Source organism: Ranitomeya variabilis, chromosome 1 (genome assembly GCF_051348905.1).
Source record: "Ranitomeya variabilis isolate aRanVar5 chromosome 1, aRanVar5.hap1, whole genome shotgun sequence".
Classification (NCBI taxonomy): domain Eukaryota; kingdom Metazoa; phylum Chordata; class Amphibia; order Anura; family Dendrobatidae; genus Ranitomeya; species Ranitomeya variabilis.
Genome location: NC_135232.1, coordinates 841,021,553 through 841,047,390, shown reverse-complemented (window position 1 = coordinate 841,047,390; position 25,838 = coordinate 841,021,553). Strand labels below are relative to the sequence as shown.

At 42.8% G+C, this 25,838-nt stretch overlaps 1 protein-coding gene across 1 annotated transcript in view; it reads left to right on the top strand.

Annotated features, from left to right (window-relative positions):
* The first annotated feature begins 353 nt into the window (after window positions 1-353).
* Window positions 354-25,838, top strand: part of LOC143771742 (transmembrane protease serine 11G-like) — a 57,777-nt gene continuing 32,292 nt past the window's right edge. Inside the window, exons 1-4 of the mRNA XM_077260608.1 lie at window positions 354-486; window positions 15,852-15,979; window positions 20,333-20,472; window positions 24,592-24,659. Of these exons, the coding sequence (XP_077116723.1) occupies window positions 15,853-15,979; window positions 20,333-20,472; window positions 24,592-24,659 (335 nt within the window). The 5' untranslated portion in view covers window positions 354-486; window position 15,852. The remainder of the gene's footprint in view (window positions 487-15,851; window positions 15,980-20,332; window positions 20,473-24,591; window positions 24,660-25,838) is intronic.

The window sequence follows — 25,838 nt, the reverse complement described above, 5'->3', positions numbered from 1 at the left end:
GACAGCTGCTTTAAAATACCTCCACAGCAAATGTGGTGTTCAACATATGAAAAGCTTGGTCAGCTCTGAAAGTATTCATCCGTCAGGATAATAACACTTGATGAACAGTAGGTGGAAATGTTAATAATTTGCCAAGCCTTTGGCTACACACATCTCATTACCATGTGTCCTAACACACCCTTCCAACTAGTTTCTTCTGTTGCAACCAATTTAATTGAGGAAGCAGGTATAACTTACTTGTTATTAATCCAATAGCACCTTCTGTCTAGCGCACAATCTTATATTATCAAAGTCACCTGTAGACCAGGACCAGTCTGACAAGTTTGAGGCTAAGCACGTTTTTGTTCGCTTGTTTAAGGATTGTTCAACCCTTTGGCTCAGTAAGGACAGTTAAAGAACTTTCTTACACCAGAGAAACACTCATAGCGGCATAATCATCACAGAGACGATACAAGGAAGAAGCGGAGAAGGACGTACTAGTCTCAGGTAAATATTCTATTGATTCTGAAGGATTATATACCAAGTCACTAGAAAGGCAGAACATTTTAAGCAACACTGGCACTAAGGTCTGTATGGATTTCATTTTTCTGTATGGGGATGTACACATCAGCCTTATGACAACTTGCTTAAAGGTATTGAATGACTTTTCAGAACAGATATTGTAGTTATTCCGTGTTGTCTGATGTTTCCCTATGTTGTGTACCTAGTTGTCACTGTATACAATTAGAAAGGGTACTTCTTTTTAGTATAGAACTAGGGTTCTTTTGTAATTATGCTACATTGAACACTTCACTGGGGATGCTCTTTAAGGCAATACATTTTCCAATAGCATCACATGCTCTTCAATCAAATGAAGGACCAATCATGTTATAGATGGGGTTTGTATGAGCAGAAAATGTTTTGTTTTAGATCTAAAATGAAAGCCCTGTGCTGCAGACCCTTCTTTGACATAAAAAGTGGTTGTGGTAATCTTTTAATACTCCATATATGTCATGGAATTCTTCATCATGGATATTGCATGGGAACAGAAGATGATCAACAATGGGTGCCCAGCGGTGATTGACAGCCGAACTACAATTATGGCTGGGATCGGAGAAACCAATATTGACTGAGGCATCTAAAGAGCTTATTAGAGAAAAGGGACTTTCTCTGTAAATTCATTGGTGCCCTGCGATAGACACAACAATAAAGCAGAAAATGTAGGATATGAGTGCTGCTGATAATGGACGTCCAGAATGTAAGTCAATGTTCTTTTATTCAAGCTACACATTTCGACATAAAATTGGCACCTTCATCGAGTCAAGGATTAGAGGCTTATGTTGTACCACGACAGAGGCCTAAAAAAGGACCTCAGATCCGTCATACTTTTTTGGGGACTGATCAATATCTGTAAGCCAAAATCAGTGGCACCTACTGTAGTTGAAAGCTTCACATCTCTTTTTTTTGTTTCCCATGAAATAATAACCAAACAACTGCATAAAGGACAACACAGCAAAGCAATTAGGATTGGGAATTTACTGAGTACTCCAAAAACATTATGCAATGATTAAGCAATCATCAATTCAAGTTCCCTAATGGGCCGAAAAAAAATGGAAATTTTTTAAAATTATTACCTTTGTTTCATTGAAATGGGGGATATTAGGGTCTCATTCACAAGATCAGAAGGGATCCCAGCAGTTAATCCCCAGCAATCAGCATCAATATCAATAGGTGATAAGTTGTTATGGCAGGTCAACCCCTTTATAATTTTAAAGTACAAAGTTAACAGTATTCATATTAGGGCAAAAGCACTTTAAGTTAACTTAGAGCATTTTATATAGGTTCGTTTCTAAATGAATGCAGTAATACTGTATACACTGCTTGTTCCATTTTGTTCTATTAAACAAGTATTGCAGTTGTTTTATTCTGTCCCTACACAGAGCAGCATGTTAAACTAATAGATCTCTTTTAAATCATCCTGGGAGGTTGGCAAAGCAGGTCAATAATCATTGCAATAAATGATGCATAATGATGCATTTAATACACTAATGATTGACATCTAATCCTAACTGCAAAGTGAAAGTTTCAATTCTCTGAATACCAGAGGATATCTTTGTCTTATTCAAGATCACATATAAAATCATTCTGACCATAAAATGTCACACATATCTGACAGCCTTCAGCCCCCGTAATTACAGTTTGGTATGAACAGACAAGGAAGACTAGACAAATATAGTCACATTAAATGCAGTGTTTGTATACTACAGAGAGAAATGTCTTGTTGGAAACATGTCACACCGCTAAGGGTATGTGCAGATGTTCAGGAATTGGCAGCGCTTTGGACGCACCACATGGCCGCTGCGTCTAAAGCGCTGCCAGCTATTGAACACAGGTGAATCCGCATGTGTTCATTGAATCGTATGGAATCACCGTATCCAATACATTGTACAGGTGAAATTTATCTTGCAGAGGCTCACGTCTCCACAAGAGAAATAGACATGCTGCGGTCTGGAGAGACGTGCTGCATGTCTGTCTCTGCGGATGAGCTGCGGGCGTCTCTGGACGCATAGTGGCCATGAGATTTCTTGAAATCCCATCCACTATGCTGTAACATCTGGAGGCTGTGGGTTTAATGCTGCACAAGTATGCAGTGTCCAACCCACAGCGTTTACTGATCGTCTGCTCCTACACTAAATGAGAAAACCACAAATCTTGCTCTGATTATTCTACTTCACATAGGGCTGATCACAGAATACTAAATACCAGTCACATATTCATAGTCTCAATGTTATTAATGTAATCAGGACATTTGCTTCATTAGTATAACCAAATGTGATAAACCAGACATGTCAGTATGTTATTAATGTCATCAGTATATGTGGTCCACAGGTATATATAGTATGTCATGTTCGAAACATGTCACACCACTAAATAAGAAAACTGCAAATCCTACTCAGATTATACCCAAATGTGGTAAACCAGCCATGTTAGTAATGTCACCAGGACATGTGGTCCACAAGTATACCCAAATGTGAGAAATCAGACATGTTAGTATGTTAGTAATGTCATCAGTATACAGTATGTGGTCCACAAGTATATACAGCTCTGGCAATAATTAAGAGACCACTGCAAATTGTTCAGTTTGTCTGATTTTTCTCTTTATAGGTATATTTTTGAGTAAAATGTAAATTGTTCTTTTATTCTATAAACTTCTGACAACATGTCTCCGAATTTCCAAGCAATACATTTTGTTTTGTTTTTTCTGAAAAGGAGAAATGGTCAAAATTAAAAAAAAAAACCTGTGCTTTCAGACCTCAAATAATGCAAAGAAAACAAGTTCATAATCATTTAGAAACAACAATACTAATGTTTTAACTCAGGAAGAGTTCAGAAATCAATATTTTGTGGAATAACCATGATTGTTAATCACAGCTTTCATGCGTCTTGGCATGCTTTCCACCAGTCTTTCACAGTGCTTCTGGCGCAAACATTTAAGCAGTTCTTCTTTGTTTGATGGCTTGTGACTATCCATCATCCTCTTGATTACATTCCAGAGGTTTTCAATGGGGTCCAGGTCTGGAGATTGGGTTGCCCATGACAGGGTTTTGATGTGGTGGTCTCTTAATTTTTGCCAGAGCTGTATGTCATATTCGAAGCATGTCACACCGCGAAATGGAAAACTACAAATCCTGCTCTGATTATCCTACTACACATAGGGCATTGTTCACAGGATAATAAATAACAATCGCATATTCATGTTCTGATTATTAATAATGTTAACAGAACATGTGATCCACAAGCATACCAAAATGTGGTAAACCAGACATATTAATAATGTCATCAGGACACGTGGTACTCAAGAATACTGAAATGTGGTAAACCAAGAATGTTAGTAATGTTATATGAACATGTGGTAATCAGGACATGTGTTCCACAAATATACCTAAATGTGGTAAACCTGGCATGTTAGTAATTTCACCAGGATCTTTAGTAAACAAGAATACCCCAATGTGTTAAACCAAACATTTTAATATGTTAGTAATGTCATCAGGACATGTGGTCCACAAGAATACCAAAATGTGGTATACCAGACAAGTTAGAAATGTCATCAGGACATGTGATCCATAAGTATACCCAAATGTGGGAAACCAGGCATGTTAGTGAAATGTGGGAAGGGGTGGTCGCCGTCGGTGCGGTACTTATCTCTTATGTCCAGACACGTTACATAAAGGTGGGGGTCCTGGTTGGGTGTGCGGACTTGTGCTGTGGGGGTGCTACGCCCTTGCAGGTTACATGTAACTGATGTTGCCGGTTGATCAGGACCAGATGTTTGACAGTCCCCCGGGTTAACTTTGGCCCCTCTTCATAAGGGCCCTTAAGCCATACAACATGGCACAGTCCATCCCTGTAAGGGTAGCCCTTCACATTAAGGCCACAGTCAATTGCCGCTCCCCCCCATCAATCCGTAGGACGGAAACACAGTCCTTAAGCTCCACTACTGTCCACAAGACAGACACACACACAGTCCCTTAGGGATGACACCAATCCTGGATTAGATTCAGTCCTTGACTGAGGGTGTAGGACCTTCTAGCGGCTGCAGTGTCTCTTAATCTAGCTGGGGTAAAAACAACAAGTTTAGCTATCTGATCACGGTAGTTCCGGCCTGAGGAATGCAACGAGCACAACGTGAACTTTTCCAGCTTCAGACTACATCTTCCTTCACTGGCCTTCCTCTTCCTCCTGTGAATGCAGAGACAGTTCCTCTCCTTCTCTTGTACCTTACCTTTTCAATAAATACATGAGATATCTTACTGCCTTTAGATTAAAGACTTAATGATTAAGACCCGGGATGGGTCGAAACATCTGTTATAATTCATAGTCGCCTGTCTGTACCATCAAATTGACCTGCTCCCTTGATTTTCTTTAGGTAATAGACTTGAATAAAACGATTGTACCTATGAGTGTGACGTGAATTTTGATTCTATAGAGTTCAGGGCTTCACAGCCCGTTCCACCGGCACCTCACTTTTCTGACAGTATGCACACTAATTATCACCCCAGCTCAAAAGAAAGGCAGGACACACCTTTATATGCACATGATGCAAACAGACAGAAAAAAAAGGTATAAACTGGTGGGCAAGCAGCAGATAAGTGCACATTCACACTAGCCACTAAACATAAAAAAGGCAGAAACATAATGATTAAATACCCTGCAGTAAATAAATAAATAAATAGCATAGTACATAAAAATAATATACGGTACTTAGTTAAGTTTAGGTTTTTTGATTAAAAAAATGTAAAAGCCATCCTGCCTCGTCACGGCGACATTAGTTGGGACAGTCGTAGCTCTAATATTAAAAACCTTACCGTTTGTCAAGTGACATGCATGCAGATAAGGGCTGAGAAGGACTGAGCCCAACCAGTGGACACAGCCAAGGGAGACCACATCATTAATACCCAGCTCAAAAGAAAGGCAGGCCACACCTTTATATGCACATGATGCAGACACACAGAAAAAAAACCCAAAGGTATGAACTGGGACATAAACTTAGTTTACCGGCGACCGCAAAAAAAAAAAAAAAGCGATCTCTATTTCTCTGTCCTCTGATGTGATCACACATCAGAGGACAGAGAAATAGGGGGATTCGGGGACCCTAACATACTCACCCGGTGTCCCTGGGTCCTCTTCTGTCTTCTCCTGCCAGCCGGCTTTTTCCTTATGGCGGGCGCATGCGCAGTGCGCCCGCCATCTGCTGCCATCTGCCGGCCGGCAGGAGAAGACGATTTGGGGCTAAAATTAGGGTTAGGGTTAGAGTTAGGGTTACGGTTAGGGTTAGAGTTAGGGTTAGGGTTAGGGTTAGAGTTAGGGTTAGAGTTAGGGTTAGAGTTAGGGTTAGAGTTAGGGTTAGAGTTAGGGTTAGGGTTAGGGTTAGGGTTAGGGTTAGAGTTAGGGTTAGAGTTAGGGTTAGGGTTAGGGCTAGAGTTAGGGTTAGGGTTAGGGCTAGGGTTAGGGTTGGGGCTAAATTTAGGGTTAGGGTTAGGGTTAGGGTTAGGCTACTTTCACACTAGCGTTTTTTGGCTTCCGTCGCAATGCGTCGGAGAAAAAACGCATCCTGCAAAAGTGCTTGCAGGATGCGTTTTTTCTCCATTGGCTTGCATTAGCGACGCATTGCGACGGATTGCCACATGTCGCATCCGTCGTGCGACGGATGCGTCATGCTTTGGCGGACCGTCGGCACAAAAAAAGCTACATGTAACTTTTTTGTGTGACGTGTCCGCCATTTCCGACCGCGCATGCGCGGCCGGAACTCCGCCCCCGCCTCCCCTCACAATGGGGCAGCGGATGCGTTGAAAAAACAGCATCCGCTGCACCCGTTGTGCGGCGCTTACAACGCTAGCGTCGGTACGTCGGCCCGGCACACTGCGATGGGCCGAGTACGACGCTAGTGTGAAAGTAGCCTTAGGCTTCTATCACACTTGCGTCGGTACGGGGCGGTCGCAATGCGTCGGCCCGACGTACCGACGCACGTTGTGAAAATTGTGCACAACGTGGGCAGCAGATGCAGTTTTTCAACGCATCCGCTGCCCAGTCTATGTCCTGGGGAGGAGGGGGCAGAGTTACGGCCACGCATGCGCGGAAATGGCGAACGCGACGTACAAAAAAAGGGTTACATTGAACTTTTTTTGTGACGACGGGGCTAAAGTTATGGTTAGGGTTGGGGCTAAAGTTAGGGTTAGGGTTGGGGCTAAAGTCAGGGTTAGAGTTGGGATTAGGGTTTGGATTAGGGTTGGGATTAGGGTTACGTTTGGGATTAGGGTTAGGGGTGTGTTGGATTTAGGGTTTTGATTAGGGTTATGGTTAGGGTTGAGATTAGGGCTGTTTTGGGGTTAGGGTTGTGATTATCGTTAGGGTTGTGATTAGGATTATGGATCGGGTTAAGATTAGGGTTAGGGGTGTGTTGGAGTTAGGGTTGGAGTTATAATTTGGGGGTTTCCACTGTTTAGGTACATCAGGGGGGTCTCCAAACACGACAGCCAATTTTGCGCTAAAAAAGTCAAATGGTGCTCCCTCCCTTCTGAGCTCTGCCGTGCGCCCAAACAGTGGTTTACCCCCACATATGGGGCATCAGCGTACTCGGGATAAATTGGACAACAACTTTTAGGGTCCAATTTCTCCTGTTACCCTTGTGAAAATAAAAACTTGGGGGCTAAAATTCTTTTTTGTGGGAAAAAAAAATATTTTTTTATTTTCACTACTCTGCATTATAAACTTCTGTGAAGCACTTGAGCATTCAAAGTTCTCACCACATATCTAGATAAGTTCCTTAGGGGGTCTAGTTTCCAAAATTTGGTCACTTGTGGGGGGTTTCTACTGTTTAGGTACATCAGGGGCTCTGCAAACGCAACATAACACCCACAGACAATGCTATCAAAGTCTGAATTCCAAAATGGCGCTCCTTCTCTTCCGAGCTCTGCCGTGCGCCCAAACAGTGGTTTACCCCCACATATTGGGTACCAGCATACTCAGGACAAATTGGACAACAACTTTTGGGGTCCAATTTCTCTTGTTACCCTTGTGAAAATAAAAATTTGGGGGCTAAAAAAATCTTTTTTTGTGGGAAAAAAAAATATTTTTTATTTTCACTACTATGCATTATAAACTTCTGTGAAGCACTTGGGCATTCAAAGTTCTCACCACATATCCGGATAAGTTCCTTGGGGGGTCTATTTTCCAAAATGGGGTCACTTGTTGGGAGTTTCTACTGTTTAGGTACATTAGGGGTCTGCAAACGCAACATAACTCCCGCAGACAATTCTATCAAAGTCTGCATTCCAAAATGGCGCTCCTTCCCTTCCGAGCTCTGCCGTGCGCCCAAGCAGTGGTTTACCCCCACATATGGGGTACCAGCATACTCAGGACAAATTGGACAACAACTTTTGGGGTCCAATTTCTCTTGTTAGCCTTGTGAAAATAAAAACTTGGGGGCTAAAATTCTTTATTGTTAAAAAAAATATATTTTTTATTTTCACGACTCTGCATTATAAACTTCTGTGATGCACTTGGGCATTCAAAGTTCTCACTACACATCTAGATAAGTTCCATGGGGGGTCTAGTTTCCAAAATGGGGTCACTTTTGGGGGGTTTCTACTGTTTAGGCACATCAGGGGCTCTCCAAACGCGACATGGCGTCCGATCTCAATTCCAGTCAATTTTGCATTGAAAAGTCAAATGGCGCTCCTTTGCTTCCGAGCTCAGCCATGCACCCAATCAGTGGTTTACCCCCACATACGGGGTGTCGGCGTACTCAAGACAAATTGTACAACAACTTCTGGTGTCCATTTTCTCCTGTTACCCTTGTAACTGTAAATTGTGCTAATGTAAAGTAGACATGTGGGAAATGTTATTTATTAACTATTTTTTGTGACATATCTCTCTGATTTAAGGGCATAAAAATACAAAGTTTGAAAATTGCAAAATTTTAAAAATTTTCGCCATATTTCCATTTTTTTAATAAATAATCGCAAGTAATATCGAAGAAATGTTACCACTAACTTGAAGTACAATATGTCACGAAAAAACAATCTCAGAATCAGTGGGATCCGATAAAGCGTTCCAGAGTTATAACCTCTTAAAGTGACACTGGTCAGAATTGTAAAAATTGGCTCGGTCATTAAGTACCAAATTGGCTCTGTCACTAAGGGGTTAATCATGTTTCTGTCTTTGTTTTTTCAAGTGTAATGAGGTGCAGGGCGGTAGCCATAGATGAGGTTCTCATCTCTTACACCCCAGAATGTTACATGAAGGTGGGGGTCCTGGCTGGATGTGTGAACTTGTGCTGTGGGGGCGCTACGCCCTTGCATGCTGCATTTAACTAATGTTGCTGGTTGGCTAGGACCAGATGTTTTACAGCTCAATAAGGGAGACCACCAGTTTAAAAGAAACCTTTTAGTGAACATTAAATTGAAGAGGGTTATGTACAGTAGCTAGCGGGGACATGGCTTCTCAAATGTTTACTTTATAATATGTAACAATTTTCCTCACACAGATTCAGTCCCTTTCTCTTCTCTCCTTTTAGCTGTCTTCACCATTCCTTACTACTTCATCACAACCCAGCTTGACAGTACAGTTCAACTAGCAAGAGTCCTTTACTCAAGCAACAGTTCTGCGTCTTCTTTCCCCTCTGGGATACTATGGTGCCAGTATGGCCATTACTTATCTTCTCTTCTACTAACGCTCTGGAACTCCCGCCTGGGTCACTCTCCCGTTATCTTTAGGAGTAATAAACTCTGGGCCGTACTGCTAGGTGTTCCCTCCTAGGATCCATCTCTGGTAAATCACTCTGTCTCTCAGTCTTCCTCATTTCTGCTCTGGATCAAGCTATCTCTGTCTCCTGGTCTTTTCTTACTACTAGGGACACCCAAGAAATGTGGCACTGCTCACACCACAACTTAGGTCTTTTCTCTCTGCACTCCAGGCCCTTTATAACATTCTGACAGGAACTGTCTCTTGTCCCTTCAGATTAGACCCTGCCATTCTGGGCAAGTCCCAACCATTAACTGGCTGTCCCTATCAACTACCTGTTGCTGGGCAGAATGCAATATGAACACCATAACACATTTCACAGTTCACATTACACATCAACAAAACACATATTCTTCAAGGGGGAACATGGACAGCATTTCCATCTTTTTATATTTGCAATGTCATCAGTCATATGTGATCCGTAAGTATACCCAAATGTGGTAAACCAAGAATATTAGTAATGTCATATGAACATGTGGACCTCAAGAATACCCAAATGTGGGAAACCAGATACTAGTAATGTCTTCAGGACATGTGGTCCAGAAGGAGACTATCCAAGTGTGGTAAACCAAACATGTTAGTATGAAATATATAAATGGATTGTTAGATTAATTTAAACTCTCTGTCCTAAATGTCTCATATTGCAGTGGCTTATTGAGGAACTGTGATTACTTCAATGTTTTCTGTGATCGTTGCATGGGAAAAAGCAGTAGGGCTACACATTGTCTTCCATATCTTGTAAAAAAACATGCTGAATATAAATGAAATAATTTAATTAAGCGCACGGTCCCATTATCAGTGTTTGTTCAGGATTTAATGCAGGTGAATGTCCGCACAAACGCACCTCAGCTCACTTGCCATTTTTTATGGATTTTTGTCTCTCTTTGAAATGTTAGATTTGATGTGCAAAGATATACATAGATAGAAAGATATCAGTGAGATATGTAATTAGTGCCGTGTGTATAGTTCACTGTACATGTATTAGGCTGGTTTCACATTTGCAGATGGAGGTGCTCCGGAAGGCTGCGTATATCCTCCATGAAGCTTCGCACCTCCTCCGGTCAGCTCCACCTACTTCGGCATGCGGCGTGCGTACCCTATCTTTACCATTAGGTACGCAGGCCCTGCCGATGTATGCGGATGCCTCCGCATGCCTCGTTTTGACGGTGCGGCAACCTGCACCGAACACAACAAGTTGCAATTTGGTGCGGTCGCCGCACCATCAAAACGACGCATGCGGAGGCATCCGCATACATCGGCATGGCCTGTATACCTAATGGTAAAGATAGGGTATGCACGCCGCATGCCGACGTAGGCGGAGCTGAACGGAGGAGGTGTGGAGCTTCATGGCGGACGTACGCAGCCCTCCGGAGCACCTCCATCCACAAATGTGAAACCAGCCTAATGCTAATAAATAAATGAAAAAAATGACATGGATTGCCCCATATGTATTAATAAACAGCCAAGGTAAAGCAGACAGCTGTGGGCTTATATTATAGTGTTATAAAAAGTATGCTGCACTCACCATTGCTTTCGTAGATAAAGTCCTTTATTCCATGTGAAGGTTACAGGACATTAACTGTGATGTGCAGGGTACAGAGGCATGTGGAGTGAGAGTGGGTGGACAACGGCTGTTTCGCGTGTCAAGGCTTCAATGTAAAGCAGACAGCTGTGGGCTTATATTATCAAGCTGGGAAGGTCCATGGATATTGGACCATTCCAAGTCTAAAAATACAGGCCCACAGTTACCTCACAATTTGCGCATCACATTAGATACGTCAGCTCTGGTGCTTTGCCCTGCTCTTCCTGACTGTCCTGGTGTGGTAGCAATCGGGGTAATGGTAAATCGGATTGATGACCATTGTGATTTGTCAAAATTCTATCAGACACCCCCATTACTAACAAGGAATTAAAAATAAAAACGCACACACAAAAAAAATACTTTATTTGAATAAAGACTCCCCCACATTTTCCCTCGCTCACCAATTTATTGAAGAAAAAAAATCCCATGCAGGTCCACAGTAATCCAACGAATCTGAGGTAGTCCCGAAAGTGATACGTGAAAAACAGAAAAAATACTGTCTCTCTTTCAACAATTTATTACCCAAAATGTTCCCACGATGCCCCTCCATAGTGTACGTAGTCTTATGTGACACGCCAATTCTGGGGCAGCTGTGGGCTTGTATTTTTAGGCTGGTAAGGGCCCAATTACCATGGACTTTCCCAGCCTGATAATATAAGTCTGCAGGATGGATCCCACGTAATTTTTAAAAAATATTTATTAGGTTAAACCAGGCTAAAAACACTTGTATAAATACACTTAAAACACATGTGATTTTTTAAACTATGGATTTACCACATCTAATGCATATCTATTGGGAAATTGCGCACAATAGACTGAGCATTCCTGCAAGAGAAATTAACATGCTGCGGCACGGAAACCCTCGGTGATTTTACGCAGAGATAAAAAGAAGCACAGATGGCATGGGATTTCTAACAATTCGATGCACTGCGCTTGTACTGTGCAAGAATGCTAGTATTACTCATCATGGCTACACAGCCTAATGCGTAAACATACAGAAAAGTAAATGATAAATTAGAGAGATGGGCAAGCACCGATGTACAAACCCATATTATGTCAGTAACAGTACATTAAATACAATATGGCTTTTCATTACTGCGAAGTGATGCAATTTGACAGCAGTTTGTCCCATTGAAACTAATCAGACTTTGAACTGATTGATTCTGATAATTTAATTTCAAAAACACGCTAAAAAACTCACAAAAAAACTGTAATCTGGACATGCCCCAATTCTTGTCAGGATGGGCTAACTTGCCTGCATCTACAAGTGTGGGCAACAAGAATCAGTCTTGTTGGATTTCAATCCAATGCCCATTCTTCAAAAACCCTTGAGATGAGCACTGTCAGAGGTGTCCAGTTTGCATAATAGGATGACAGGTATATATTGTGTATTATTTTTCTGGGATTCCTTTATGTCCAAACAATTTCTGTAGCTGGAAAAGTCATATTGGCACATATTATGGCATGAGTAGTAAAATATGGTTATAGTCTCACTAACACTAGGTTCAGACTTGTGAATATAATGTATTATCATCGTCATCATGCAACATCATCCATACTTGTATGGTGTAGGATTCTAAAGGCTCAAAATTCCAAGTCGTCTTTTCAGGATTTTCTGTTTCATAAAGTTCCAGATGTTTAATGTTTCTGTTGGTGAAAGGTCCAGACTACAGGCAGCCAGATCATCACTCAAACTCTTCTTCTGAGCAGCCATGCTGATGTGATGGATGGTCTCCCTGCACCGCCACTCTTCGTTTTGTAAGCCGCAAATCGCATTAGGCCCGAGGCCTACAGAATAGTAGGTCCAGGATGGAGCGACGCGCCACGCACGGGACGTTAGAGTCCTAGCGTGATGATGTCACTGCATCAGACTGCCTGGGACCTGCCACTGTCTACTGGACTCCTACTGGAGGCCAGCTACTATTAAGGGAGCCATAACAGTTCAGGGGCTACTACTAAGGGGGGCATCATAACAGCTTGGGGGCTACTCCTAAGGCTGCCATCATAAGAGAGTGGGGCTAATACTAAGGGGGTCATCATAACACCGTGAGGACTGCTATTAAGAAAGCCATCAACACAGCGCGGTGGCTGCTACTAAGCGGGCCATTATAACAGCACGGGGCTACTACTATGGGGGCTATCATTACAACATGGGGGCTACTACTAAGGGGCCAACATAACATCGAGGGGCTACTACTAAGATGCCATCATAACAGCTTGGGGGCTACTACTATGGGGGCCATCATAAAAGCGTGGGAACTACTATTAAAGGGGCCATCATAACATTGCGGTGGCCACTACAAGAAGGCCATTATAACAGCCAGCATGGGGTTACTTTTAAGGGGGCCATCATAACAGCTTGGGGGCTACTCCTAAGGCTGCCATCATAACAGAGTGGGGCTAATACTAAGGGGGTCATCATAACAGCGTGAGGACTGCCATTAAGAAAGCCATCAACACAACGCGGTGGCTGCTACTAAGGGGGCCATTATAACAGCACGGGGCTACTACTATGGGGGCTATCATTACAACATGGGGGCTACTACTAAGGGGCCATCATAACATCGAGGGGCTACTACTACTAAGATGCCATCATAACAGCTTGGTGGCTACTACTATGGGGGCCATCATAAAAGCGTGGGAACTACTATTAAGGGGGCCATCATAACATTGCGGTGGCCACTACAAGGAGGCCATTATAACAGCCAGCATGGGGTTACTTTTAAGGGGGCCATCATAACAGCGTTGGGGCTTCTACTAAGAGGGCCATCATAACAGCACGGTGGCTGATACTAAGGGGGTCATCTTAACGGCACAAGGCTACTACTAAAGGGGCCATCATAACAGCGTACTGGCTACTACTAGAGGGGCCATCATAACAGCGTGGGTGCTACTACTAAAGGGGCCATCATAACATCACGGGGGCTACTACTAAGAGAGCCATTCTAACAGTGAGGGGGCTACTACTAAGGGGGCCATCATAAAAGCATGGGAACTTACAAGATTTGTACCACACATTGAGAGGATTCTCCAGTATTGCAAGTGAGAGCTGGAGGTCAGGTGACTGCTGTAATTCTGATGTCCCTGCATGTTTTCCCTTTCTTCCCCTGGCAGGGATGCCAAAAGCTCACCGTCACGGCCATTCTGCGGCCTCTCCTGCTCCGGCTTCTGCCTCAGGTCCCAGTGCCTGTGTATGTTGTGCAGGTCTCCTTGCAATGTGCTTTGCGCATGCAGGCTCCCAGCTTTTTAAAGGGACATCGCACATATTCCAGAAATGTCCCCAGCTTATAGCTGGGAGACATTAGGTATTTAAGACACCCCCCACTGTAGGGAGATGCCTGAGTAAATTTAGTATAATTTGTATTAGCCCACTAGTTCGCTGTTAGGTGCCTGTTTGCTTACCCATCCTGCGACACTGTACAAGAATCTTTCCTCTGTTCCTAACCCTGAATTAATTCTGTGACCCTGCACCTGAGTCTATCCCGTGCTCCTGAATCCGTCCTGCTAACTCTTACAGACTGTTCACTAACCAGACCTTGAACTCATCCTGTCAGAACCTGCACCAGTTCCAGAAGCAGGTCCATCTGAATAACATAAGTGTCCATACTTCCAGTAATCCAGATCCTGCCCTGGCTGCTACTCTGAGTCAGTACCTGCATTCCTTACCCTTGGTGTAAGCTGCTGCAGTATCAGGGACTGCCCTTGAATGGTACCTAGCATCTACTTGCAGCTCAAGCCTAACCTCACCATCAATGGCTGTAGTGAAGACCAGGTAGACGCTTAGTTAGGCTCCTCCAGGGTAAGCCAGGCCTGTGGCCCAGTGGGTCCACACCCCCCAGTGTGATAACTTCAAGTATGCGATTTGCGTACATGTGGTTACATGTTGATTAAATATTCTTGACCTCGCTCAATACAAGTGAATTGACCGAGGCTGGACAAGTCTAGTTAGCATGTGACCGAAAGGAGGCAAATCACATACTTGCAGTCATGTGACTGACCTCTCTCATTGGCAACACCAAAGAATGCTGATAGCGTGAGATGCTTACACTGAAGGATTCAGAAGTCTGCATCAGAAGACCAGACAACTCCTTTTTTTAGGTTTGCCAGGTGATTTTGTAGTTCCAATGCAGTGGCCCGTCACCTCCCTAAGTAAATGTCACAGTTTGGTGATTTGTAGTTTATCTCCATGATAACATGTAGAAGTATCACATAACACTATACAGAATTGTTCTCTCTGTAGGACTGAACACTGCTATGTCTCCATGATCTAACGCTGTCCTCTCTCAACCTGTGATGATTCACATTGTGAAAAGTAACATATATCTGCAGCAATTTCCAACACCACTCCCATCAGTATTTCAGCTTACCTGGCATTTCCTTTCTCTGCTGGCTTACTGGCACCTGTTTATTAGGCAGCAGAATAAACAGTTGCTGGCAACCTACAGCTTTGCTCTATGGCAACATCAATAGGAGTAAAAAGAGATCACTAGTTATATAGGCAGCAATAGATTTTAGGTGAGTTCAAAGTTGGAAGTTGATAATTGCTAAAACTATATACATAAATATTCATTTTTTCTATTAAACATATTTTCTGGATTTTTGAAACAGTAAAGGATTATTCATTCTAGATGAATCATGTTTCACTAGTCTCATGGCCTCTGCTTGCTGTTAGTTCATTGCAATGTTTGTGTTACTATGTAAAATGATACAGGTGTAACGGTCCGATACACTGGACGAATAATCCCAGGTTCCACTGCTGGAACCCTTCTTTCAATCAGTGGATATTGGTTTGTGAAAATGGACACAATCAGGACAGATTAAACAATAAAAAGTTTTCAAAGATTCCATTAACTAATTACGACAATTGGAGATCAATTACAAATGACAAAAACCGACAGAACATTTTAGAAAGTTGTCTACATTTTAGCATAAAAAGATATCACTGAACTTGTAGATGCTGAACGTCATTTTTTGTATCTTTTTTTAGGATGTCTGAATCAGGTGAACCACCAAAGTCTTCTCGGCAGCGCAAGATCACAATAGCAGTCATCAGCGTGGCCATCACCATTATCGTTATAGCTATTGTTGCTGCCATTGTTATAGATCTGGTCATTGGTAAGAAAGTAAATTACAAGATCATTTATAAATTGAATGTTGCTATTTTTTTGCATCCTAAAGGCTTCTGTAAAAAAAAATAGTAATGCAGAATTATTGATTCATGCAATCAAAGGTTTCATTTCAAGGTGAAAGGCGATCATAGAAGAGAGGGGCTTCACCGAAAAGGGAAAATTAAACTGCAAAATGGTGTTACCACTCAGTAAATAATGGTCTAGTGTTTATTTTACCCGCTGAACCCATTCCATAAATGCTGGGTCTATTTACCACCATTTGGTGCATATGTTCTCGCAAACTCAATAGCAAAAGGAATGACCAGGGCTGTACGCTATCTTTCCCATTTCACATATCACCTCTTATATAGACATGAGTGTATGATTTAGTTAACATTCGTTAATCACTAACTTTTTTCCCCTCTCATGCAGCCATTGTACCCTATTAAGACTACTAACATAATTCACCATCTCCACAGTTCCACCTGCTGTTAATAAATAACTCAATTTTTCTTTCCTTATAGAGTTAATCATGTTAAACTGGCCACATCATGAATTGTGTCTACAGAACTGAGGAAAACGTAGCTTGTATGTCTCATCTTCGCTGTAGAGATATTGGCTTGTTGATTCTTATTTGCACTATAGCCAAGGCGGTGTTAGCAGAGATTCTTTTCTGGGGGCATGTATTTTTTCCCTTGTATGACATCGACCAATCATAAGCAGGAGACATCATGCAGAGGTAAAAAGACAAAGCCCATAGACAAATTTAGAACCGGCTTTCTCTGTGTGATATGGTAAGGCATGCAATGACATACAGCTCTGTTCTCCTTCTGAGGTCACATAGGTCTCACTGCTTACACCTATTTTGATTACAAGTGTGGGGAGGGATGAGAGCAAAGCTGTGTGTCATTACAAGCACCTCTCTGAATCTATCCCAGGCATTGGAGAATAATAATACTCTGATAGCTGGACGGATCCAGAGTGGTGTATGTGATACTCTGCAGCTCTCATCTCTTAACACCGACATTGTGGGGGGATGAAGAGGAGAGCAAAGCTGACAGTAAGATGAGAGCTGCAGTATGTCACATACTTCTCTAAATCACTACAAGCTATCAAGGCAGAGAGTTTTTTGTAATAACACACATAGCTTGCTCTCCTGCCCCCTGCCACCCTGTTTGTAGTCACCATAGATGCCAACAGTGAGATCTGTGTGACCTAGGGAGGAGACTAGAGCTATTTGTCATTGTTTGTCTCAGCATAGTACAAAGAGAAAGCTAATTTTGAACTTCTCTGGGGGAGGTTTCTTTTTTTCTTCCTGCATGATGCCTCTTGCTTATGATTGGTCAATATCATGGAGGTGAAAAAGTACACCCCCTTAATGAAGAATGTCTGCTAACGCTACCTCGATTATATTATAAAGTGATAGTCTAAACTTTTCAAGATAAAAACTCGACAATGGAGGTGGGAAAATGAAAAAAAAAGTATACTGATGTTTTATTCAACTTTGCAGAAACTATTCCAAGATGTGGCCAGTTTAAGCCCTTCAAAGCGTATGACGTACGTTTCCATCATATGCCCCTGCTGTTGATGTGGGCTTGCCGAACACACGTCTTTCCCGGCACATGACAGCTGATTTAATCAGCCATCATGTTCTTTTAACAGCCGCAGCAGAGCGGTGCTCCGCCTGTGGCTATTAACCCGTTAAAACCCACTGTCAATCTCTGACAGTGGGATGTAACATGCAGCAACAGGAAGCCTGTGAAGTGATCGCAGGGTGCCAATTTGTTGTCATGACTGCTGCTGACTCCTGTGCCTGCCTTTACAATCCTTCTGTGAATAAATTGTGATTTCTGCTATACAGACATACGTGATTTTTGCTTGTGCACTTCTATGTAGAGCACAAATGATCAGATGATCACAGCTTCAAGTCCCTAAGGGAACTAACAAATAAATAGAAGTGAAAAAAATAAAGTTTTTAAAAATATGAAAAAAATAATAAAACGCAAAAGTTCAAATCACCACCCTTTTGCTCCATTGAAAATAAAACAATAAAATAAAAAGTTTGCATATTTGGTCTCGCAGAGTTCAGAAATGTCTGATCTATCAAAATATAAAATAAATTAATCTGATTGGAGAACAATGTAACAAAAAAAATCAAAACACCAGAAAGTGAAAAACACTGTGATAAATGCCGTTGCCGATTTTTGGAAACAAAACTAACTTTATTTAACATGTACTATAGACAAATCACACATGTGCCAGTAAAGGCTAAGCAAATAGCTGTGAGCTGATATTAAAGGGAACCTGTCACCTGAATTTGGTGGGCCCTTTTTCGATCCGATGGGCGGTGTTTTCGGGTGTTTTATTCACCCCTTCCTTTCCCGCTGGCCGCACTATCGTCTTGAAGTTGATGGGCTTTCCTTCGTAGAACACGCCTGCGCAAGGCAATCTTGCCTTGCGCACGCGCAGTATGCTTTGCCCAACTGCGGGCAAAGCCAAAAAGCATTAGTGCGCATGCGCCGGCGCACTATGTCCCGGAAGTATTTCGCTGTGTTCTGGGACATTAGTGCACCGGCGCTAATGCTAAGACGTGTTCTACGAAGGAAAGCCAATCAACTTCAAGACGATATTGCGGCCAGCGGGAAAGGAAGGGGTGAATAAAACACCCGAAAACACCGCCCATCGGACGAAAAAAGGGCCCGCCAAATTCAGGTGACAGGTTCCCTTTAATAGTCTGGGAGCCTTTATGGATACTGTTCCGTTTCCAGAATATTAACATCAGCCCCCAGCCGTTGACTTTCCCTCAGCTGGTTATGAAAATTACAAGAAACCCAACACCGTGTTTTTAATTACCTTTCTTACTTATTCAATAAACACATTGTACAGTAAGATTCACACTCACTGACTGCACTATATCACACTTACATCTTTATTGTAATGCCCAGGCGCCAGCTGATGAGAGTACTACTCTCATCAGTGTCACCTGCTTTTTGTCCTATCACCAAGAGCAGTAGTACTCTCATCAGCCGATGCCTGACCAGTGGTAACCTTTTGTACTGCCAGTCACATTTGCTGGGCTGGCTCACACACTGTCATCTGTTTTACAGCATGGGAACAGCAACATTGTGACCAGCGATAACATGTAATGTTACCGCAGGTCATAGACGCTGTTTCCCACACTGTCACACAGATGTTCGGGCCCTCATTCATTTGAATGGATTCCAGGTCTGGGTTTGGGTACCGTTCTGGTACCCGAACCAAACATTTTTAAAAAGTCCGGTCAAACCAGCCAGACCCGAACATCTGCGGGTTCGCCCATCACTAATTTTTCTACATAGCACTTCTTTATGATGCACCCCTGAAATTGGCTGCAAAAAATGTTTCAAAATGGCTTGTATGAAAGCAACTTAAGGTATTCATTTGGGCTACAGCTGCAGATGGAGTTAAAGAAGACCTCTCACTTGCCATAAATATGTATGGTATTTTTTTTTACTTTTTCTGAGATGTGGCCCCTCTTCACTGTATGTAAACGTAATCTTTGTAGAAATGTGAGCGGGATCATCTTCTCTTCTCTGTGTTTCTCTGTGTTTTAGCCGACTAGTTTTATATACAGGGAAGAGGAAGCCATATCTCAGGAATGGAGATGGCATAGGAACATAAAATCAGCAAAACTAGAATAGGAAACAACAGCATTTACAAAACGTAGAAACAAATTACATATTTATGGCATGTAACATGTTGTCTTTAAAGGGGTTCTTCTCTGTCAATCAAGATTCTACCCTGGCTGCAGCTTCTTATAAAACAACAAACCACGCTATACTCACCTTCTCTGGGTCCATCGGCGAGACCTCACCCAGTGTCTGGCATTGACTGTGGTGCTGATTTCATATCGATAGTGCAGCAGCCAATCAGTGAGCTCAATTGCTCTGATTGAGACATTTCATCTTCACTGGTAGAGCTGCTGAGCTCACTGATTGGCTGCTGCACTGTTGATATGATATCCGCCACAGCCAGATTGGTTTGGATTTTTTATAACACTATAACTGTAGCCAGGGTAGAAACGTAATTGAAAGGGAACATCCCCTTTAACTATCTAGCTACCGCTGTAGTAATCTTCCAGCTACATCCCATATGGGCAACATTGTGCACTTCTGGACCATTCTCATCTAAATTTCAGAAATGGTAATACCCATATGGTACCCATATGGTATTTCTTTACAAAATATACCATGACTGACTCAAGACAATAATTTTTTATGATTACATTACACACCATTAATTTATACAGAACCATAAAAACCTGCACCCTTGATCTTTTAGAATCAATCTTTACTGCTGGTTTCACATGTTTCTTCAACAGTTAAACGCAAATCTGGGTCCAGTAATATTCGGCATTACTTCAGGGGTTCATTCCGAATTCTTAACGTAAACTACAATGATGCTTACGAGGACAGTAGCAGTGATGAATTCAGAAGTCTGGCAGCTGATACCGAATTCATTGTGAGTATACAATAGGGAAGTTATGTAATGTTATACTGTATATATGTATTGCTATTGTTCAGCCGCTCTGGCATTAGTGCTTGCTTATTCACAATTTCTCTTCTGAGTAAAATCAATAAATGAAAATTGTAATGTGAGCACAAGCGTTTTCTGCCAGCAATGCCAAGTTCAGCATTACTTAGAAGTGCAGTCAGGGCCGAATTAGGCCCTGGCACACAAACCAAAACTGCCCACATGCAAATCGCTGTTTATTGATATGGGAGTGTGTCTTTTCTATGCAATCTTTTCTGTACTGTTTTCTGGATATCATTCGAGTGCAGTCTGGTTTAGGTGGAAACAGACAATGAATAAGATGGATAAATTACTGTAAGTTCTCCGTACCTGTGACACTCAGACCAGAGTTTGAGCAGAGTGTCATTATGAAAATGGATTCGATTCTCTGGCACTCATCGATTGTGTGAGCGAGCCCTTCAGGTGCGGACTGGGGATGAAATTCAGCCCTGGCATTTGAAATCACACAGGCCCATGGTGTCCCCATCCCCAATAACTAGATGGGATATATTATTAATATTGCCCTGGATGGAGGAAAGGAAGATTTACTACAAGACCAATATTTCTAATTATACCCATGGCATGCTGAGGTAAGTGACGGAGTGACCGGCTTTGTGCTCCGTCACAACTGTTAACAGTATGGTTGTCTTGAGAACATTGATTCTGTAGTATTCAAAGATTCAAAGTAGCACACAAGGCAGCCCACAACCAGACCGGCCCTTCTGGCATTTGCCAGAATTGCCAAATGGCCAGTCCGGCCCTGGAGCCCTTAATGTTAAAACCACACAAAGAAAAAATGAAAGGGATTGTGCAATCACGAGATACTAATGACCATTCCACAGTAAAAGTGATCGATGTGAGATCAGTGGGGGTCTGACAATCAGCTCCCCCACCAATCACCTGTTATTTTTTATGGCAGGTGACGAAAGTAAAGGTTTCTAGTCCCGCACACAGCAGCAGCAAAAACACATTCAGAGAGTTTACCTCCTGCAGGTGCCATATAAAATAATATCTGATTGCTGGGGGTGCTGAGCATCAGACCCTCACAAATCCCATATAGATGGAGGAGTCATCAATATTTCATGACAGGAAAACCCCTTTAACATGGTGCTTACATGGGCTGTCAGGCAGGACTAGATGGCCTACATCTGGTAGTCCTTTAGCGATTGGTGGTTGGTTATTAGCCTGTGTACACTGGGTGACTGTGGTAAACGATGAGCACTGAGCGATCTGTTCTAAATGCACTGTGAGGATTCTCCGATGCCGGCATCACTGTCCCTACCCCTACCGCATACAGATGCTGACTACAGCATCAACAACATTTTGGGACCTAAAATGATCTTTGTAGGGGCTGATATGATTTTTGCAAGGCTAGGTTCTCATTGCGTTTTAGTGTGAGCGCTAACGGACAGCGTTGCACGTCGAAATTAACGCCGTGCAACGCGTCCGTTAGCGCTCCCATTGCCAGCAATGTTAAAGCGCATTGCTAGCGAGTGCCATTTTCGGCACGCGCTAGCGATGTGCCGTTCTTTTGTGGCGCGCCTCGGACGCTGCTTGCAGCATCCGCGGCGCGCCCGAGGTCCGTTCCCCGCTCTCGCAGATCGGGGATCTGCGCTAGCGGGGACGTTTAACATGACCCCTAAAATGACATTGCGTTAGCGCAATCCGCTAGCGCTTAACGCTAAGTGGATTGCCCTAACGCAATCTGAACCTAGCCTAAGGGCAGCACAATCAGTCCCTACAGGAATCATATCTTCTTGGCCAAATAAGCTCCTGGTGGAAAACTGGCTGGAGGACTGGCCATTTTTAGTAGGAGAAAAATATAATTATCATAAGCCGCAAAAGTCAGCCATTAGCCAGTTCTGGACCAGAGGAGGGAGATATACATTTTTAAAGGGGTTGTCCACTACTTTAACATTGGTGACCTATCGTTAGCCTTAGGATAGGCCATCGATGTCTGATCGATATTGGTGTGACACCTGGCACCTCTGTCGATCAGCTGTTCTCCGTGTCGGCGGGAACTGGTCAGTTACGAAACTACACAGCACAGCTCTGTCTAATGTTCAGTGGCTGCATTTGGGTACTGCACATCAGCCTCTTTGTTATTTGAATAGGCGGCGAATGTGCAGTACCAGGTCGCAGTCAGTATATAGAGCTGTGCTATGCAGTTCTAGCCACTACTGACACCAGGACAGCTGATCAGCAGCAGTACTGGGTGTCGCACCCCCCACCATTCAGACATTGATGACCTATCCTACGGATAGCTCACCTATGTTTAACTAGTGGACAACCTCTTTAAATAAACTAAATTTGTCTCTGGGCTGGGATAGAACACTAATTCACCCAGTGACCCAGACTGCTGCAGATTGGGCAAGGACGACAACACACTGCCGCTGACTGCTGGTCTGGAGCCCATACATAGAAATCATGGGGGCCCATAACAAAAATCCTAATAGCCCTACACATACTGTAGTATGATCACTGCACAAATAGTCCTGCACGTAATAGGATGGCCCACAATTAGTCCTGTACATAATATGATGGCCCCACGTGTAGTCCTGCACATGGGATGATGGCCCCACATATATTCCCCCATATAGTATGATGGCCCCACATACAGTCCTGCACATAGTATGATGTTCCCACATATAGTCCTGCACATAATATGATGACCCCACATATAGTCCCGCACATAGTATGATGGCCCCAATATATAGTCCTGCACATATTATGATGGCCCCACCCGAAGAATGTAAGTCTGCAAGGGCAGGGTCCTCTCCCCTCTGTACCAGTCTGTCATTGTAAATTTGTTTACTGTTAACGATATCTATAACCCTGTATGTAACCCCTTTTCACATGTACAGCACCATGGAATTAATGGTGCTATATAAATAAATAATAATAATAATAATATAGTCCTGAACATAGTATGATGTTCCCACATATAGTCCTGCACATAGTATGATGACCTAACATATAGCCCCGCACATAGTATGATGGCCCCAATATATAGTCCTACACATATTATAATGGCCCCACATATAGTCCTGCACATATTATGATGGCCCCACATACAGTATAGTCCTGCACATAGTATGATGTCCCCACATATAATACCACACATAGGATGATGGCTCCACATATAGTCCCCCATATTGTATGATGACCCCACATTTAGTCTTGCACATAGTATGATGGCCCCACATATAGTCCTGAACATAATATGATGACCCCACAAATAGTCCCATACATATTATGATGGCCCCATATATAGATCTGCACATAGTATGATGGCCCCACATGTAGTCCTGCACATAGTATGATGGCCCCACATGTAGTCCTGCACATAATATGATGACCTCATATATATTCCCCCATAGAGTATAGTCCCCCATATAGTATGAAGGTCCTCGCAAAGTACTGATTGATTTAAATAAATGCTCACCTCTCCCCGCTCCTCACTGCTTCAGCCGGCCGTGGCTGCAGGGTTTCTAGGGTAGAAGAGCACAGCAATCACTCTCTGCCCACAAAGAACACTGGCGTATTACAGTGTCATGGCGTTCCCGGATCCATCCACATGTGCGTCGCTTCATTCAGTTGATAAATGCTGCATGCGCATGCCCCATGCCCCATCTGATGCTGCACCACCAGGCACCTGGAAAATTAAAAGGGACAGTAGTCGTAAAAACGGGCTAGTGTCCACCCTACTGTAAGTAGTGCCACACCACAGCCCACCAGGCAAATGCCTGAAAGGGAAGAATAGTAGTTTGGGCCTGGGTGCAGTCTTTTTAGACATTATTGTGATGGTGAGACTCAAAAGAATGTTACCTAATTGACATTATTGGTGAAAGGGCATTCGGTGTAAGATTGGAAAAATATATGGCTGCTTTTTTGCCATGAACATGACAATATCTTAAAAGACTCGTTCTAGTCTTAAAATGAATAGGTTTAACCAAAAATACTACACGCAGTATTGGGATAAAATTTGTGCAGTTTTATGAAGAAAATCACCTTTCTAATTTAATGCAAACCCTTTAATGTTTGCTCATTTTCTTTTCATGGTCACAGGTAAGCGAAACCTTTAAGACCTCAGCACTGAAGACCCAATACAATATGTCCAAAGTAATCAGCTTTAGGTAAGCAGTTCCTTGAAATCTTCACAGATAAAAAAAATCGGACCTAAATTCTAACCTTTATTTCTTACTCAGTTCACTTTCGTGTTGGGAAGTGAAGGGGGCATGACTGATACCTACCAGGATAGTACTTGGTAGTATGCGTGCGCCAAAAAGTGCATATCAAGCACCTGGTCTATTGAATAAGTCAGATGCATAATAGCTGCCAATTGCACATAATTCCTGGAAGGTTTCGTTAGGTATGACATCACTAGCTACGATCACCTTTTGATAAGGAGATTAGCAGAACAGAAATACGAAATATCCCTTTAGCATACCTGGTATTGGCTTGTCTAACATAATGCTAAAATTGCCATCTAAAATGTATTACAAAAAGTGTGACAGGTTAGAACTAAACTTTGGATGCATCCTTTTAGAAAACAGAGAGGGTTCTCTTAATCTTTAATATAGTGCATCTTGAAGAGGATCTTTAATCAGTTTTAGCATGTTAAATTGACCATATCATTGAATAGTGTCTGCAAAGATGACTAAAATGTATATTTATTTTTAAATTTCACATCTATGTTGTGGAGATATTAGCTTCTAAAGTTTAGGTTAGAATTTATGATAGGTCCAAGGAGGCATTAGAAGAGAGTCTTCTCTGTTGGCGTGTACCTTTTGCCCTGCATCTCACTGACCAATCATAAGCAGAAGGTGACATGTAAGTGAAAAAAATGCCCCAGAAAGTCAGAAGAACATGCTTACTTCTATGAGAAGTAATGATAGTGCGGCGCGCCCCCACACCGCCGCAGGGCCGAGGGGTACCCGGAGCCGGGCCTCTAGTTCTCAGTCTCGAGGTTGTCACGGTGGCTAGACCCGGTCCGTGGCCCTGTCCGTCAGTGGGGGACGTCCGGTGTAATAGGTGGTAGTAATGATAGCGGTGAAGCGGTGCAGTTGTGGGGTGTAAGTCGCGGTAAATAACGAGGACACCAGGTTGCAGTCTCTTTACCTCTTTACTGGAGATCTCTGAGTCCTCAGTCCAGAACACGGTTCACCAGGCTACGCAAGTCCGGCCGGTCCAATGGCACCTCCAGAGTTCTCCTCTCAGGTGGAAATCTGTGCCTTCCTTCTAGCGCTATGTGTTGTAGTCCTTCCCTGCTGTGCTTACGGAAAGTAACCCCACAACGGTTGTGTCTGTTTCTT